This window comes from Drosophila busckii, chromosome 2R (assembly GCF_011750605.1).
Source record: "Drosophila busckii strain San Diego stock center, stock number 13000-0081.31 chromosome 2R, ASM1175060v1, whole genome shotgun sequence".
Classification (NCBI taxonomy): Eukaryota; Metazoa; Arthropoda; class Insecta; order Diptera; family Drosophilidae; genus Drosophila; species Drosophila busckii.
The window spans coordinates 9,270,545-9,285,810 of record NC_046605.1 but is presented as its reverse complement, the minus strand read 5'-3'; the positions used below and the strand labels follow the sequence as shown (position 1 = coordinate 9,285,810).

The 15,266-nt window shown below is 40.4% G+C and overlaps 4 protein-coding genes across 5 annotated transcripts; 2 read left to right on the top strand and 2 right to left on the bottom strand.

Moving 5' to 3' along the window:
* Positions 1-26: 26 nt before the first annotated feature.
* On the bottom strand, positions 27-2,454 carry LOC108595129 (dnaJ homolog subfamily C member 11). 2 transcript variants are annotated; one of them, XM_017980291.2, is made up of 6 exons: positions 2,101-2,454; positions 1,462-2,038; positions 1,102-1,399; positions 931-1,047; positions 453-876; positions 27-393 (listed from the first exon to the last, which is right to left on the bottom strand). In XM_017980291.2, the coding sequence occupies exons 1-6, from the start codon at positions 2,170-2,172 to the stop codon at positions 265-267; spliced, it is 1,617 nt and encodes a 538-aa protein (XP_017835780.1). In that variant the 5' UTR covers positions 2,173-2,454; the 3' UTR covers positions 27-264. The 2 variants fall into 2 exon arrangements, with proteins under 2 accessions (XP_017835780.1, XP_017835781.1); XM_017980292.2 differs by lacking the exon at positions 2,101-2,454 and having other exon boundaries at positions 1,102-1,407; positions 1,462-1,534.
* A 188-nt stretch (positions 2,455-2,642) lies between these two features.
* On the top strand, positions 2,643-6,157 carry LOC108596692 (heat shock 70 kDa protein cognate 5). The gene is made up of 6 exons (XM_017982712.1): positions 2,643-2,891; positions 3,022-3,068; positions 3,548-4,126; positions 4,184-5,288; positions 5,348-5,488; positions 5,559-6,157. Exons 1-6 carry the CDS (start codon positions 2,808-2,810, stop codon positions 5,646-5,648), a joined length of 2,046 nt encoding a protein of 681 aa, XP_017838201.1. The 5' UTR covers positions 2,643-2,807; the 3' UTR covers positions 5,649-6,157.
* Positions 6,158-6,718: 561 nt separating this feature from the next.
* Positions 6,719-11,841, bottom strand: LOC108596691 (ATP-dependent translocase ABCB1). Its single transcript, XM_017982711.2, has 9 exons — positions 11,726-11,841; positions 10,778-11,003; positions 10,441-10,721; positions 8,451-10,383; positions 8,013-8,318; positions 7,816-7,955; positions 7,185-7,746; positions 6,981-7,127; positions 6,719-6,919 (listed from the first exon to the last, which is right to left on the bottom strand). The coding sequence occupies exons 1-9, from the start codon at positions 11,839-11,841 to the stop codon at positions 6,719-6,721; spliced, it is 3,912 nt and encodes a 1,303-aa protein (XP_017838200.1).
* A 1,433-nt stretch (positions 11,842-13,274) lies between these two features.
* On the top strand, positions 13,275-15,213 carry LOC108597503 (cytochrome b5). The gene is made up of 2 exons (XM_017984088.2): positions 13,275-13,437; positions 14,564-15,213. Exons 1-2 carry the CDS (start codon positions 13,318-13,320, stop codon positions 14,849-14,851), a joined length of 408 nt encoding a protein of 135 aa, XP_017839577.1. The 5' UTR covers positions 13,275-13,317; the 3' UTR covers positions 14,852-15,213.
* Positions 15,214-15,266: the final 53 nt, after the last annotated feature.

Here is a 15,266-nt window from a genome sequence, read left to right as displayed (position 1 = left end):
CTGTTTGTTGGTATTGATTTTAAAATTCTTTTTATTGTTAAGTATAAGCGAGTTCTTGCGTTAATATTATTATAATTTATGCCTTTGTATTAAATGGAAAAGCATTCTGAACACTAAAGTTAGTGCCATGAATAGCACAAAACTGTACAATCTTTTTGGTTGTTGGTTGTAACAGCGGTTTCATAATAAATTTACCCTATGATAATATGAATGCTAAAAACAATTTAAAACACAACTGAGGATTTGTACAAATTGTTACGGGTACTATCCTGGCAGTCGTAACGACTCAGTGTCCTTTACTTTCACCGTTTTCAATACATTATTGTATGTATATTCTATACTTAAGAACTTGTCATCACCCAAACTTGGATCGTAGAAGCCTGGTAAATCACTCTGCAAGGTGTAAATATATTAATATGACATGTAATATAAATATATATAGCAACGCGCACCTTTGATGATTCATACAACTGCAAGGTGCCGTCTCTGACTAGACACTGTATGGGTATTGTTACATCATGAGACGCCTCGGCCTTAAATTGCGGGCTATCCTCACTCAAGCAGCCATAGATTGCTCTCTTGATCACCAAGCCTCTGCGGTCTTGCTCCTCAGTTAATATGCGGTTATATGTGCTTTGCATTAAATGTATAGCAGCCAAAGCTTCTAGTTTCTTTGCCGTCAAACGTTGCTCATTTTGCCGTTTCGTGCGTTCCACTTCCATGCTCTTTCGCTCTGCTTCCATGGGATCCATAATAGACTTCTTAATAAGGAACCACGCGATGACGGGTGTTACCGTCGCATAGAAGACAGCAGCAGGCACAATTTCATCACTTAGATGTATTGGGAATACATATGATTGATTAGAGCGTAGGATTCTGAAAAGCAAACCAATTAAAACTTTGCAAATAATTAAAGAGACCGTTACGAACTTGAACTTGAGAATAACCCCGGAGGGCACACCAATTGATACGGCGGCTATTACCGAGCTATATTTAGATACCTTCTTCTCCACCCCATACTCGCCCATAAAACCAAATGTGCCGACTCTGCAATGATTTTTGTTAAGCAACCAAATATTACGGAGATTATCATTTACTTACTTTGTGGCCAGCTTTAGTTTAAGCTCATTCTCCATCATCTTGCGTGTATATGAGATATTAAAGTAAATATGCGGCGTGCCAATGACAAAAGAGGTGCTAATAGCATGATTATCATTAGAGTGATCAATCTGTGTGGTCAGTGAGGACTGAGGACCGGCATTCAGTGTTAGGCTGCCTACAGTATGCTTATCCAACTGCACGGCCAGCGAGCTAAATACGGCGGGTATGACACCATTCTCCTGAAAATTCATATTGGTTCCACCATTCAGGGTTAACTTTGACGAAAGTGTACGTCCACCTGCAACGCTGCACAACTCAATAAACCGCACCAGAGTTACATTGTTTAATAAACCAGCTTACCCTTCAAGCCCAAGAGGAAACCATTGCCGGCGCCAACACAAAGTTCCACCCAGCCTTTGTTAAGCAAACGTCGTCCCGCCACCATAAAGCCACCGCTGCCCGTGCCATTTGATGAGTATAGATTGCCGCTCATAATGATCATATCCTTGCGCGTTATTGGCGCCTCAATCGACTGCGCAATGCTCATGGAGCCAATTTCGACGCGTGGCATTTCCGATTCATCGTAAGGTGTAAATATCTCCGTTGCATTTACGTTAATGGTAATATTGCCACGCGGATTAGTGCGTTGCTGCAGGCGACGATCTTCAGCTGCTTCTGCCAATCGCTGATACTCGTCCCTTATCTCTGCCGGCGTCTTCGTGCGATGCACTATTTCCCAGCCCTCGGTTTTGAGGCCCTTCTCGCCCACCGAATCGTAAATGGCACGCTGGTGCGGATCCGAAAGCACCTCATAGGCTCGTTTTGTCCGATTGAACATTATCTCAGCTCTTTTCTTGTTCTCCGGCTCCATATGCTTGTCCGGATGGTAAATGCGGCTCTGTTTACGGTATGCGGTGTTAATCTGTTCAGAGGTAGCCTAAAAATAACAACAATTATTATTATTTACATTTACATAAGGTACTTTGTTGTGGCACTTACATCGCGCGGCAAGTTGAGAAATGTGTAATAGTTCTCATCGAGTTCGGCTTCGGACTCATTATCCGATGCCATAATGCGGTATTTATGGTTTGGATTAACGGTAGATAAATCTTAGAGTCGTGTTTGCTGGCTGTTTAGTAACTTGCAACAGCATCATCGGCCGAACCGATGTTTTCTGATTAAATTTAGGTGAAAATTTTGAAAGTATTTTTTATACTACTTTACGCAATAATAACAAAACACGTGTGATTGGAACACGGAACGCTGGGATGAAAACAAACAGGGTGTACAATCAGTGTTGCAATATGCCTATACTTAGAGTAAATTTTAGCCTATGCTATTAATTTGTGCAAATACAAAACCGAAAGCAGTGCATATCTAATAAAAACGCTTGATAAAAATAAAACTATTATTTTATATCAATTGACATAAATCTCCATTTGGCCTGAATGACAAAATAATATGCTTGCTAAAAATTCAAATACAAAACAGAACTTGCCTTAGCAGCACTTTTATTTCACATCAAGATAAATCGATAACTTTTGTGTTAATTAATGAACACTGCTCTTGTTACTATACAGCCCTCGTACGGAAACGTGCTCGTTTTACGCTCTGACGAAATTTTCGCTTTTACAAAGCGGTTGCACTCTATTTTAATTTAACAATTCGTGCCACACTGTGTGAAATTAAAAAAGTTAAAATTCAAAATGCTGCGCGTTCCCAAGTTTTTGCCTCGTCTTGCACGTCAGGCCACCTATGCTGCGCCCACAAATGCTTCTAGCATATTCCGCGTAAGTACCCCACTGAGCTTTACATAATACTCGCAATGCGGCGGCATGTCTCGCCATACAATCTAAACATGTTTCCTAACTAAAATAAGTGTAAATGGTATACAATGTATGGCTAATTGTTTCTTTACAGAGCCTGCCAGTTGCTAGCAATGGTTTGTCAGGACAATTGCGTTACAAGTAAGTGAACTTTGAGTTTTAAAAGCTGTTTGTAGTTCTCCATGTAGTGCTTTTGGGCTTTGCCGCCTATGCATGCGGCTAGTTTGAGATCAAACAATTGATAGTAATTATGTAATAGAACATATTGCTGGATATTTCGTTAGGAAATTATCAGGCAATTATGTGTGCAGAATTATTTATATAACTGTTTGGTATATTATGCACCTGCAGTCCTTACATACATTTGAATGCAATGCACATGCATTTAGGTACTGCGCAGTTTAGTGCAATAAAATAGTTCTTTACGGGAAAAGTAGTCAAATTTAGCTTATACATATATTTTATGTGAAATTCGCTTAAATCAAAAATGAACTTGACGCATCGCTTATCACAACTATAACCTGTTGCTGTAGTTGTAGTTATTGTTACCAGGGGCTTCTAGTGCTATCTCTGCCTATTTGTGTGTGTATATTTTTATAATTGTTTATTTTGCATTGCAGGTCTGGTGAAGTTAAGGGTGCTGTCATCGGCATTGATTTGGGCACCACCAACTCCTGCCTGGCTGTTATGGAAGGCAAACAGGCTAAGGTCATTGAAAATGCTGAGGGTGCACGCACGACACCATCACATGTTGCATTTACCAAGGATGGCGAACGTCTTGTGGGCATGCCTGCCAAGCGTCAAGCTGTGACCAACTCTGCCAACACTTTCTATGCCACAAAGCGTTTGATTGGTCGCCGTTTTGATGATCCTGAGGTTAAGAAAGATGTGACAAATCTCTCTTACAAAGTGGTCAAAGCTTCCAATGGCGATGCTTGGGTATCGGCTACAGATGGCAAAGTCTATTCACCCTCACAAATTGGCGCCTTCATTTTGATCAAGATGAAGGAAACCGCTGAGGCGTATCTGAACACACCCGTTAAGAATGCTGTGGTTACTGTGCCTGCCTACTTCAACGACTCTCAGCGTCAGGCTACCAAGGATGCTGGACAGATTGCTGGCTTGAATGTGCTGCGTGTAATCAATGAACCCACAGCCGCTGCACTCGCCTACGGCATGGACAAGACCGAGGATAAAATGTATGTAGAACTAACTAACAAAGCATTATATAAGTTTCATAAATTCCTTTTCTTTAGCATTGCTGTTTACGATTTGGGCGGTGGTACTTTTGATATTTCGATTTTGGAAATCCAAAAGGGCGTCTTTGAGGTCAAGTCCACCAATGGTGACACACTGCTGGGCGGTGAAGATTTCGACAATTACATTGTTAACTTCCTGGTAGCCGAGTTCAAAAAAGATAGTGGCATTGATATCCGCAAGGACAAGATTGCCATGCAGCGCCTTAAGGAGGCAGCCGAAAAGGCTAAGTGCGAGCTGTCGTCTTCGCAGCAAACTGACATCAATCTGCCTTATTTGACAATGGATGCAGCTGGTCCACAGCACATGAATCTGAAAATGACACGCTCTAAGCTGGAAAGCCTGGTGGGCGACCTTATCAAGCGCACCATTCAACCCTGCCAGAAGGCGTTGTCCGATGCTGAGGTATCCAAGTCAGAAATTGGCGAAGTCTTGTTAGTAGGCGGCATGACGCGCATGCCCAAGGTACAAGCTACCGTGCAGGAACTGTTCGGACGTCAGCCCTCGCGTTCGGTAAATCCCGATGAGGCCGTGGCTGTTGGTGCTGCCGTGCAGGGAGGTGTTCTGGCTGGTGATGTTACTGATGTGCTGCTGCTCGATGTGACGCCACTATCCCTTGGCATTGAGACACTGGGTGGCGTGTTCACACGTTTGATTTCACGCAACACCACAATTCCTACTAAGAAGTCACAGGTCTTCTCAACGGCCAGCGATGGTCAGACTCAGGTGGAGATCAAGGTGCACCAGGGTGAGCGTGAGATGGCTAATGACAACAAGCTGCTGGGCGCTTTCACACTGGTTGGCATTCCGCCAGCACCACGTGGTGTGCCCCAGATTGAGGTGGTTTTTGATATTGATGCTAACGGTATTGTGCATGTGTCTGCCAAGGACAAGGGCACTGGCAAGGAGCAACAGATTGTCATTCAGTCCAGCGGTGGTCTGAGCAAGGACGAAATTGAGAACATGATCAAGAAGGCAGAGGAATACGCCAGCGCTGATAAGCTCAAGCGTGAACTGATTGAAATTGTCAACCAAGGCGAGAGCATTGTACATGACACTGAAACAAAGATGGAAGAGTTCAAGAGCCAGCTGCCCGCCGAAGAGGTAAGCATCAATTAGTTCAGTAAAAATATACAAACTGTTAAAATATTTGTTTATTGTAGTGCGAGAAGATGAAGAAGGAAATTGCTGATTTGCGCACTTTGCTGGCCAACAAAGAAACTGCTGACCCAGAGGAGGTTAGAAAGCAAACCACTCAGCTGCAACAGTCCTCATTGAAACTCTTCGAGATGGCATACAAGAAGGTGCGTTTATATAAATTTAGTTTTAAATATTTTATTAAATACATAATTTTATTGCAATAATTTTTTACAGATGTCCGCTGAGCGCGAGAGCAGCGGTGGCAGCAGCAGCAGCAGTTCGGGCGAACCTTCTGGCGAGGCTAAGAAGGAGGAGAAGAACTAAATTAGGCAGCTGTAGTCTTAGTTGTTGTTTACCTTATTTAATAATAATCACATTTGGATTTCGATTAAGTTCTATGTTAAACAAACATAACGAAACGAAAAAACAAGGCACATCATAATTCCTGATCTAATCCAATATGTCGTCTACAGCCCACAACAAACCTCACTCCAAATCAGTTACATAAGCAAAAAATTCAAGCATTTACCCAAATTGTGTAGTAAGACGAGCGGACGACAGTTAGACCTCCAATCTGCTGATACCAAATACGATCATAATTGGCTGCATTAAGTTTTTATTGTTTATAATGCAAGCATTGCCGATCAAACCCTGTAAAATGTCGTGGATGTGTTGATGTTGCAGCTGTGCTGTGCTCACTGTAAGATTTTCCTTATGTTTACGTTACGTTTATTTTAAACTAGTTGTAGTTGTACAATAATCGAGCACAGCGACTATAGCACAGAACCATAATGAAATTGTAATTAAACCTAGACATTTTGAATATTGGCAAATTGGATGTCTTTTTAAATTTAAGCAAAATTTTCTATTGGTTTCCAGTGGATAACCAAGCAAATTGACTGGGTAATATGCAATTAAGAAGTCTATAAACTATGTAAACTTAAAATAAACAAGAACAAACATAATTTACAAAAATATACAAAGTTAATTACATTTATCATATGTCTTCCGTAGATATTTAATCAATACATGGTCTTAGCCTATATTTCCGACGATATAGCAAGTAGTGGAGACTTGCAAGATCAGGACTAGAAATTGTTGTGTTGGAGTTTTCTAGAAATTTCAGTTAAGTTTCTGCCATAAAGTATATCATTTATAGACAATTAAATTGCATCAGCTATCAAGTGAAATTCATTAGCTTACATTTCTTATTTTATTTTTGATTTTATCTTCATAATAAATAATTCTATGACTATAAAGTTGGCTCGTAATACATATTTACAATTATGCTCATTTATATACAGCTTAATACTAGTTGTGCTTGATAGACAACTTGTTAAAAACTTGTTCGATATTCGTAAAACTAAAAATCTTACTATAGTTAGCACTAGCATCTACATCGCTCCTGTTTGCAATTTATAGAGACTGTAGTAGAGACCACGGATTTGCAAGAGCTCTCGATGAGTGCCGCTCTCACGGACAACGCCGTTCTCGAACACGTATATGACATCCGAGTCGACGATGGTGGACAATCTGTGGGCTATGCTAATAGTGGTGCGTCCCTGAGCGGCAGCATCTAGAGCCTCCTGAACGACCTGCATAAAGAGAATCAAATTTGTTTAGTGCTATAAATAGCGAATAAAGTTATGTGCTTACCTTTTCACTCTCTGCATCCAAAGCGGAGGTAGCCTCATCCAGCAGCAGAATTTTAGGATTACGTATGAGTGCACGTGCAATGGCAATGCGCTGTTTCTGTCCCCCGGAAAGCTGCGCCCCCTTCTCACCCATGCGTGTCTCATAGCCCTACAAATATATAAAGATAAGCAAGCCAATAATGCAGAGAGGAAAGCAAATGCTTACCAGTGGCAAAGTTGATATAAACTCATGTATATTTGATTTCCTGGCCGCTGCTATGACCTCCTGATCCGTAACCATTCTTGAATTATCACCATAGGCAATATTATCTTTAATTGTTCGATCGAAGAGTATGGGCTCCTGCGAGACAATGCCCAACTGCATTCGTAGATTCGAAATAGCCAATTCACGTACATCCACGTCATCAATGCATACTGCGCCTGCGTCCACATCGTAGAAGCGCTGCAGCAGCTGTATGCAAGTGGACTTGCCACAGCCCGAAGGACCCACCAACGCCACTTTTTGGCCACTCTGCACTGCCAGCAACAGACCCTTGAGTACCTGCACCTCCTTGCGTGTGGGATAGGTAAACTCTATCTTGTCATAGATCACATTGCCATTGGAATGCCACGGCTGCTTGGACACACCCGGCTTATCGGCCACGAGCGGCTGACGTTGCAAAAACTTCAATATGGTCTGAGCGGCACTGATGCCCTTTTGCATGTTGGGCGCAAACGCCAAGGCGCTGGCAATCGATGCGGTGCCCATTATCAAGGCTTGCGATACTCTGTAAGTGAAACACAAAGTAAATAAATAAATAAAACGCGCGGTATAACGCTGAAGTTTAGTTACGCACTTGAATACATCGCCGAATTGAAGACCACGATTGACCACACACCAGGCGCCGTAATACATGCAAGCAGCATAGGCAAAGAACATCATAGATCTGGCCAAGCCATAAACAATTCCTCTATAATGAGTATTACGCTTGGATCTCTAAAATAAGTCAGTTGTGTTAGTGGAATTCGCAGCATTATAGTAATGTTTACATACATCTACGGCTGGCTTCAGTAGCGCTATATAGTTCCTGTGGAACATTTCCTCGCGGCCCAGCGATACTACAGTGCGTATGTTGGAGACAACTTCCACAGCCAATTTGGTAGTCGTTTCCATGATCTTGGCATTGCCCATGTTCTCCTCCGCCATGACAGTGCGTTGCAGGTAAAAGGATACGAGTATAAAAGGTATAAAGGCCATAGCCAACAGACCTAAACTCCATTCATAGTACATGGCCAGCACAATGCCCAGAACCAAGGTGGCAATCGATTGTATAATAGTGCCAATTCGTTGACCGGTGGCCTAGTGCAAAAATAAAAGTTAGTTGGATGCAGGCTAAATTTGGTAAAATACAATTTGACAAAAGACACAGATGGCTTATATCTTTTCTATTTTTTTGCATGTCAAAGTGTATAATAACTTGAGTTAACTTACGCCTTGGACAGCCGCCGCATCACCGGATAAACGTGCACACAGGCTGCCGGTGCCGTTGTCACGATCATCAAACCAGGAAACCTCCTGCTTGAGCATAGCCTCAAACATGAAGCCTCTGAGGCGCTCCGTTAAACGCTCGCCCGCAACGCCAAAGATGAAGATTTGCAAAAAAGTGGCAATTCCCACCACAATGCCCGCGATAAGAAAGTATAAGCTGTACTTGTTGGTATTTTCACGCACATATACCGGATCTCGGCTTTGCAGCACCTCCAGAATACTGCCAAATAGTACAGCAAAGATAGGCATCGCGCATCCCATGATAATAGAGCAAACGCAACCAAGCGATATTTCCTTCCATTCGGGCTTGTTCATTCTCAACACTTCCATGGTGGAAGCCTTCTCATTTTTACCCAACTTCTTTTTTGATTTAGTTTGTGTTACATCCAGATCGTCTTGTATAATCTTAATATCTTCTTCATCCTCATCTTTGATGTCAAAATTTTTCAAAATATCACCTGAGGGACTGAGCATGGTGCCATCATCGTCCTCACCCAACTGCGTCGTAACCAAATTGAAATAATGATTCTTCAGCTGCATGAGTTCCTGGTGTGTGCCGCTCTCCACTACCTGACCAGCATTGATGACCACGATTCTATCTGCACGGCGCACTGTGGACAAGCGATGCGCCACAATAATGGTGGTACGTCCCTCGCTAACCTTCTCCAGCGCTGCTTGCACTTTGGCCTCACTGGCCGTATCCAAGGCCGACGTGGCCTCATCCAGCAGCAAGATTTCCGGATCACGTATAAGAGCACGTGCAATGGCAATACGCTGCTTCTGTCCGCCGGACAATTGTGCGCCACGCTCACCCACCAGCGTATGATATCCTTGAGGCAGTTTTTTAATAAAGATGGCCGCATTAGCAGCTGCAGCAGCTGCCTCAATCTGCTGCTGGGTGGCATCTTCACGTCCATAGCGTATGTTCTCATAGATGGACTGGCCAAACAGCACGGGCTCCTGTCCCACCACGCCTATGCGCTCACGTAGCCAATTGATGTCAATGTCCTTGATGTTGACGCCATTAAAGAGCAGCTCACCGCCTTGAGGATCGTAGAAACGTTGAATCAACTGAATGCAAGTGGATTTGCCACAGCCAGACGGACCCACCAGCGCTATGGTCTGTCCGCGATGTATCTTTAAATTGAGTTGCTGTAGTATAGGCACTTCCTCGCGTGTAGGATATTGAAACTCCACATTACGAAATTCAATTGTGGTCAATGGCTGATTGAGTGCCTTACCTCTAGACACAATGGGATTAATCTCGGGTATTTTCTCAATAATATGAAACACTTTAGCGCAGGCTCCTTTGGCTACTCCAAAGGCTTCCAAATACGGCGAAGCCATGCCTATGTTCATAGAGCCCATCATTATGGAGAAGAACACAGTGATCATAGTGCCTGGATCGTAGTTGGCGTAGTAAGGATCATCATATCCCTTGAGGACCAGGCCAACGCCATACCAAAAGGCAAGTGCATAAGAGGCATAGATGAAGAACCAGAGCAGACCAAACCCAATGCCTGAGAACAAGTTACGCTTTATATTCAACAACTTGGCGGCTATCACCTTTTCCTTGTACGCGAATACCTCCTTGTATTCCCCCTCAAACGCTTTGACCGTACGCACGCCGGACAGAGCCTCCTCAGCGACTACAGAAGCACTTGCATAGACGTTGACCTCTTGCTTGGCCAGTTTGGAGGTAGCAATGGCCACAAAGCCCATGGCAATAAAGGTAACTGGCAAGCTAGTCAGGCACACCAACGAAAGCTGCCAGCCCTTCACAAAGGCAAGCACTATAGAGCCAATGAAGGCCACTATAAAGTGCACAAAGATGACAACTTTCTCGCCCAGGCCATCCTCCATCTTGGAAAGATCTCTGCAAGTGCAAATATAATAGTTAACTAGTCAAATCTTTCACTATAAATTAACTTACTCATTCATGCGACTGGCTACCTCACCGCTCTGATTAAAGTCATACCAGCTCATGTCCTGATGCAGAATGGAGCGAAAGAACTTGGAGCGTATGGCCAGAATCTGCGAGTGCGCCGCATAATTAAAGCACGTGACGGACAAGTAACTGCAAACGAGCATCACAATACCAATGTACGTATTTTGCAGCGAAAACTGTTGCACCGAATCTAACAATAATTGGTCCATCAAGGAATAACTTTTATAATAGCTGTCATTCAAAGGCCTCGTAAATACAATCATGTCCTGCAAATAAATTTAGATTTAGCAACATTTTAAAAGCTAATTTATGTGTTACTTACATTTGCGAGATTTCCAAAAATATAACTGTTTGCAGGTACGCTTAAGCCTGTTGCTATTGCGCCCACCATTCCTATGAAATATAAGATGCGATCTGTGCTCGTCGCATAGCGGAACATTTTAAAAAATGCCACTGGTGGTATGTCTTCTTTGGGCTTGCCCTCTTCCTCCCCATTGCTGGCATCATCCTTATCATGCTTAGAATTCTTTTTCGTTTTATTGGGCGCACTGCAATAAACAATCAGCATACATATAATTCGTCATTTATAACTAGTATTGCCCGACGAAATATTAAAAGTCGTAAAGAAACGTGATGTAGCCATATCGTTCATTGCTTATCGGCAATTGCCAATCAAGGCTACTTTAGATTTGCACTATCATGGTGCAAATTCATTACGAGTTCCGAGTTTTAACGTTATCAGACCACAGTTTTTGCGTTCCATCAAATATGACGTTAATATCAAACTTTAAATGTCCACATAGCAAAACGCTTTTATCTCTGTCAAACCCAGTCATAAGTTGTGGGTTTTCCAATTTATTTATAGCTTTCAGCACCAGCGTGAGTACTCGCAGTCTAACAAATTTGCCATTGTTTATAAATAAATTGCACCGTAATGATTATTTGTGAAAGCTATTCACAATTTGTTCACATGTGATCACTGTATCGTCAAATTTAATCAGCATAACTTAATTTTTAAACAGCATCATAAAAATAAATTTGTTTTATTGCACTGGAATTAATTGAAACGTTTATAAATACATATATAGCTATATATTTATAACTGCATGTTTTTCCACACACATATGTATTTTTCAATTCAATCACTTTTCCATTTTCTCAATCATCCACAAAATATTTAATTATTGTATTTAACTTTAATAAATTGCAGGAAATTTACCCCTTTCCACAACTATCTTTATTAATTATTTTAGTGATTAATTAAACTCACAAGTGCTTATGATCTTTATCCTTGCCACCAAACGATTCACCCAAGACAATATTCGTTTTATATTGCGAAAGACGATCGTCAACGTCCTTGACGCTTGCACCGTTCATAGCAGTCATTATCACTTATCACTCGAGCCGATAATTGAATATTTTTAATTTTACTTCAATACGCGATGTGTTGTTAACGGCAGCTAAAATCAAACTTGCTAAATTTGCGGTTACAAGTGGGTTTATATTGAGAAGCCATGGCACCTCCCATTATATTAGTTGATATCGTTTGATATGATTATATTTATCAGTTTATTGTATTTTTTTAGTAGAATGACCACGCGAAGAGCGGAAGACCGCATGCCAAAGCAATAAAGAGCGCGTTTATGTTTACTATACTTAATCAAAATCAATATTTACTTCTTAGTGCTTATTGTTTCTTTGTTTTTCCTATAAACAAAAAAGGATTTTTGTATGAATTACAAGATAATGAGCAACTCCGCATTATTTAGGGACTTGGTGGCTTAATTGTCTTTCTGTAATTTGAGCAATATGGTGAAATATTTCATCACCACTCATTTTTGCCAGGAGTGAGGTTTGGGTCTATGGCGCTCTCTCTTACTATCTAATCAAAATCGATTAAAATTGTATACATATGTATATTATTGTTATCAAATAAGCGTGACCAAACACAATGCAAGACGCAATCTGCACTGCAATGAAGATTACCAGGCACTTGAACACTTATTGTCATGTAAGACTCTTGAAAATAGCCGTAATAAGTAATATGTAGACAATTCTAATATTTGTTGCAATTCCCATAATTGATTACATCAAAGTGTACTCTTGAAACATCGTAATGGTAATTACCATATGTATGGTGAAATTTGGCGTATTATTTATGGCTTCCCCAATAATATTCATATTGTCAAGTCAAATGGAAGTTTTGTATTACAGTGAACTCTTTCGAATTAGAAATTCATAAATGTAAATTAAATAGTACAAATTCGATTTGGCATTTGACAATCAATTATTTAAGGGTTTTTAAATTATGACAAAGTTTTGGCATTAATCAAGATAGATAATAAATAAAAACCAAAAAAAAAAAATATATCAGTAACTCGCGAAATTTATGAAATTGTTCAACAATTTTTTTTATTGTATTAAAACACAGTGTCCAACATTTTTCTTAAAACATTTGATTTAATTGTTCGTAAAGAATTATTTTATGATAATAGTTACTACATTTAAAGCAGAATTGCCTCAGCAACCAACCACCTTTTACTAAAGGACGTAATAAATATTACGGATTGCTTATGATATGCCTTATCAATAAAGGTTCTTTCGAATGCGAAAAATAGACTTTAGTTTGAATATACGCGCGCTATTCAAAGCAACTCTGCTTGCTCAATTGCTCTTCAGTTTGAGGGTAACTGCTCTCACAGTTTTTAAAGTTACTCTCGCTATGCATGGGTATCATTGTAGATAATACTCGCTTATTGTTGCGTTTACCAGCACTGTGTCTATATATATATATATATACATATATTTATATTAAAGTTAGTCATAGAAACTAATAGAAGCGCAATTCAACAAGTCATCAGCATGTCGAGCGATGGAGTGAAAACCTTTACGCGAGCTGAGGTCGCCAAACACAACACCAACAAGGACACATGGCTGTTAATCCATAACAATATCTACGATGTCACAGCATTTCTAAATGAGGTGAGCGCAGCTGAACATTTTAAGTGGTACACGTTGAAAATGGGGCGCGGACTGCGACTTGCAAACCGAGTAAAAGTTGTCTTATCATCGCTACTTGGCTTTTTTTAACATAGCAATATATAATTTATACATGCATAAGTAGTATACATATTCAGGTGCAAGTCTCATTGCGTGCTGGCCAATCAACAATTAGTTGTATCTCTGTACGTATACATTTAATGGAGCCTGTACTTTGACCTATGATCACTACTTGACCTGCCATGCTGTGATATTGAGCTTGACATACAAAACAGATGTCAAGTTATTACTGTTGTGTTTGTATTTTTAGTGATTTCTTGTTACTGTTGCGAATGTATATTGCTGCTTAAACAGTAAGCGCGCACTGCGAAATTTCCGCATTATCAATAGAAAATATAAATAGGGCAAAAGTTAAACAAAATCAGGCTTTTGGGGTAACACATTTGCATTTCATTTTGTAGTCTGAACAAATACGTAAAAAAGCTTATAAAGTTAAATGTTTTGAAATTTTAGCACATTTCAAATAATGCTGTTAACAATTATGATTTACAATATGCAACTAAAAATAATCCAAAACGCATTTTGCAGTCTATATGGAAACAACTTGAAAATGTTTATCACGATTTGTTTGTGGCTTTCTGATAAGACTTCGCCGGTTCGCCCTCAAATAGTGTAAACTAATGATTACGAGGCATATTTTTAAATATGTTCTATGTGCGTGATGTACACAAATGCTTAAAAACAATTACAGTTCCACACCTGTGTATGATGAAAGTATCACGTTCACACTGTAATACATTGTTAACTATTAATTAACAAAGCATACGCTAGAGATTTTAAAAATTTACTTTTATAGAATAAAAAGGTTTATTATTTTACTGAGTCGTATCTTAGTAAACCCTATAAGCATTAGCAAGATATATTTATCTTTAGCAGCTACACCCTGTATCTGCTACAGCGCTTTATGTTTTAAACATATTGTGGCGCTGTCCGCTTTGGTAGTTCCTGCTTAGATTTCATTCTGTCTTGTACGTTTTTCATGGTCATGTCGACGCACATTGCTTATTTACATGTTAACTTATTAAAATATTCATTAATCTTTTTGCAGCATCCCGGCGGTGAGGAGGTTCTGATCGAGCAGGCCGGCAAAGATGCTACCGAGAATTTCGAAGATGTGGGCCATAGCAACGATGCGCGCGATATGATGAAGAAGTACAAAATTGGCGAGCTGGTGGAGAGCGAACGCACCAGTGTGGCGCAAAAGTCTGAGCCCACCTGGAGCTCGGACACACAAAACGAAGAGAGCTCAATGAAGTCTTGGCTATTGCCGTTGGTGCTCTGTCTGGTGGCCACGCTCTTTTACAAATTCTTCTTTGGCGGTGCCAAGCAACAGTGAGCAGACCAAAGATTGCCAGAGAGTCACAGAGAAAGTCTCCAATGCTAAGCACACACACGCATACACACACACACACACACACACACATATACAATTGCATTCCATATGCATGCCTTTTTACAAAATAATACCTTATCTTGGGTGTTGTGTTGTTGCATTAGAGACTTTCTTTTTAGGTGGAGCGTAAGCATTTGTGCTAGGTTTAAAGTTAAATTGGAGAACATTTGTTTAATTGTAACAATTGCTGTAGTTAAATGGGCTGGAGCTAATTTCTTATCGCTATACATTATTGTTTAAATTTGCTACATAAAAGAGAACAGTTACATTTACACGTATGTATTTAAAAATATATGTATATCGTTTGTTAACGATCAAGCTGTCAGATTTTTATATGAATACAACCGAATTTAATCAG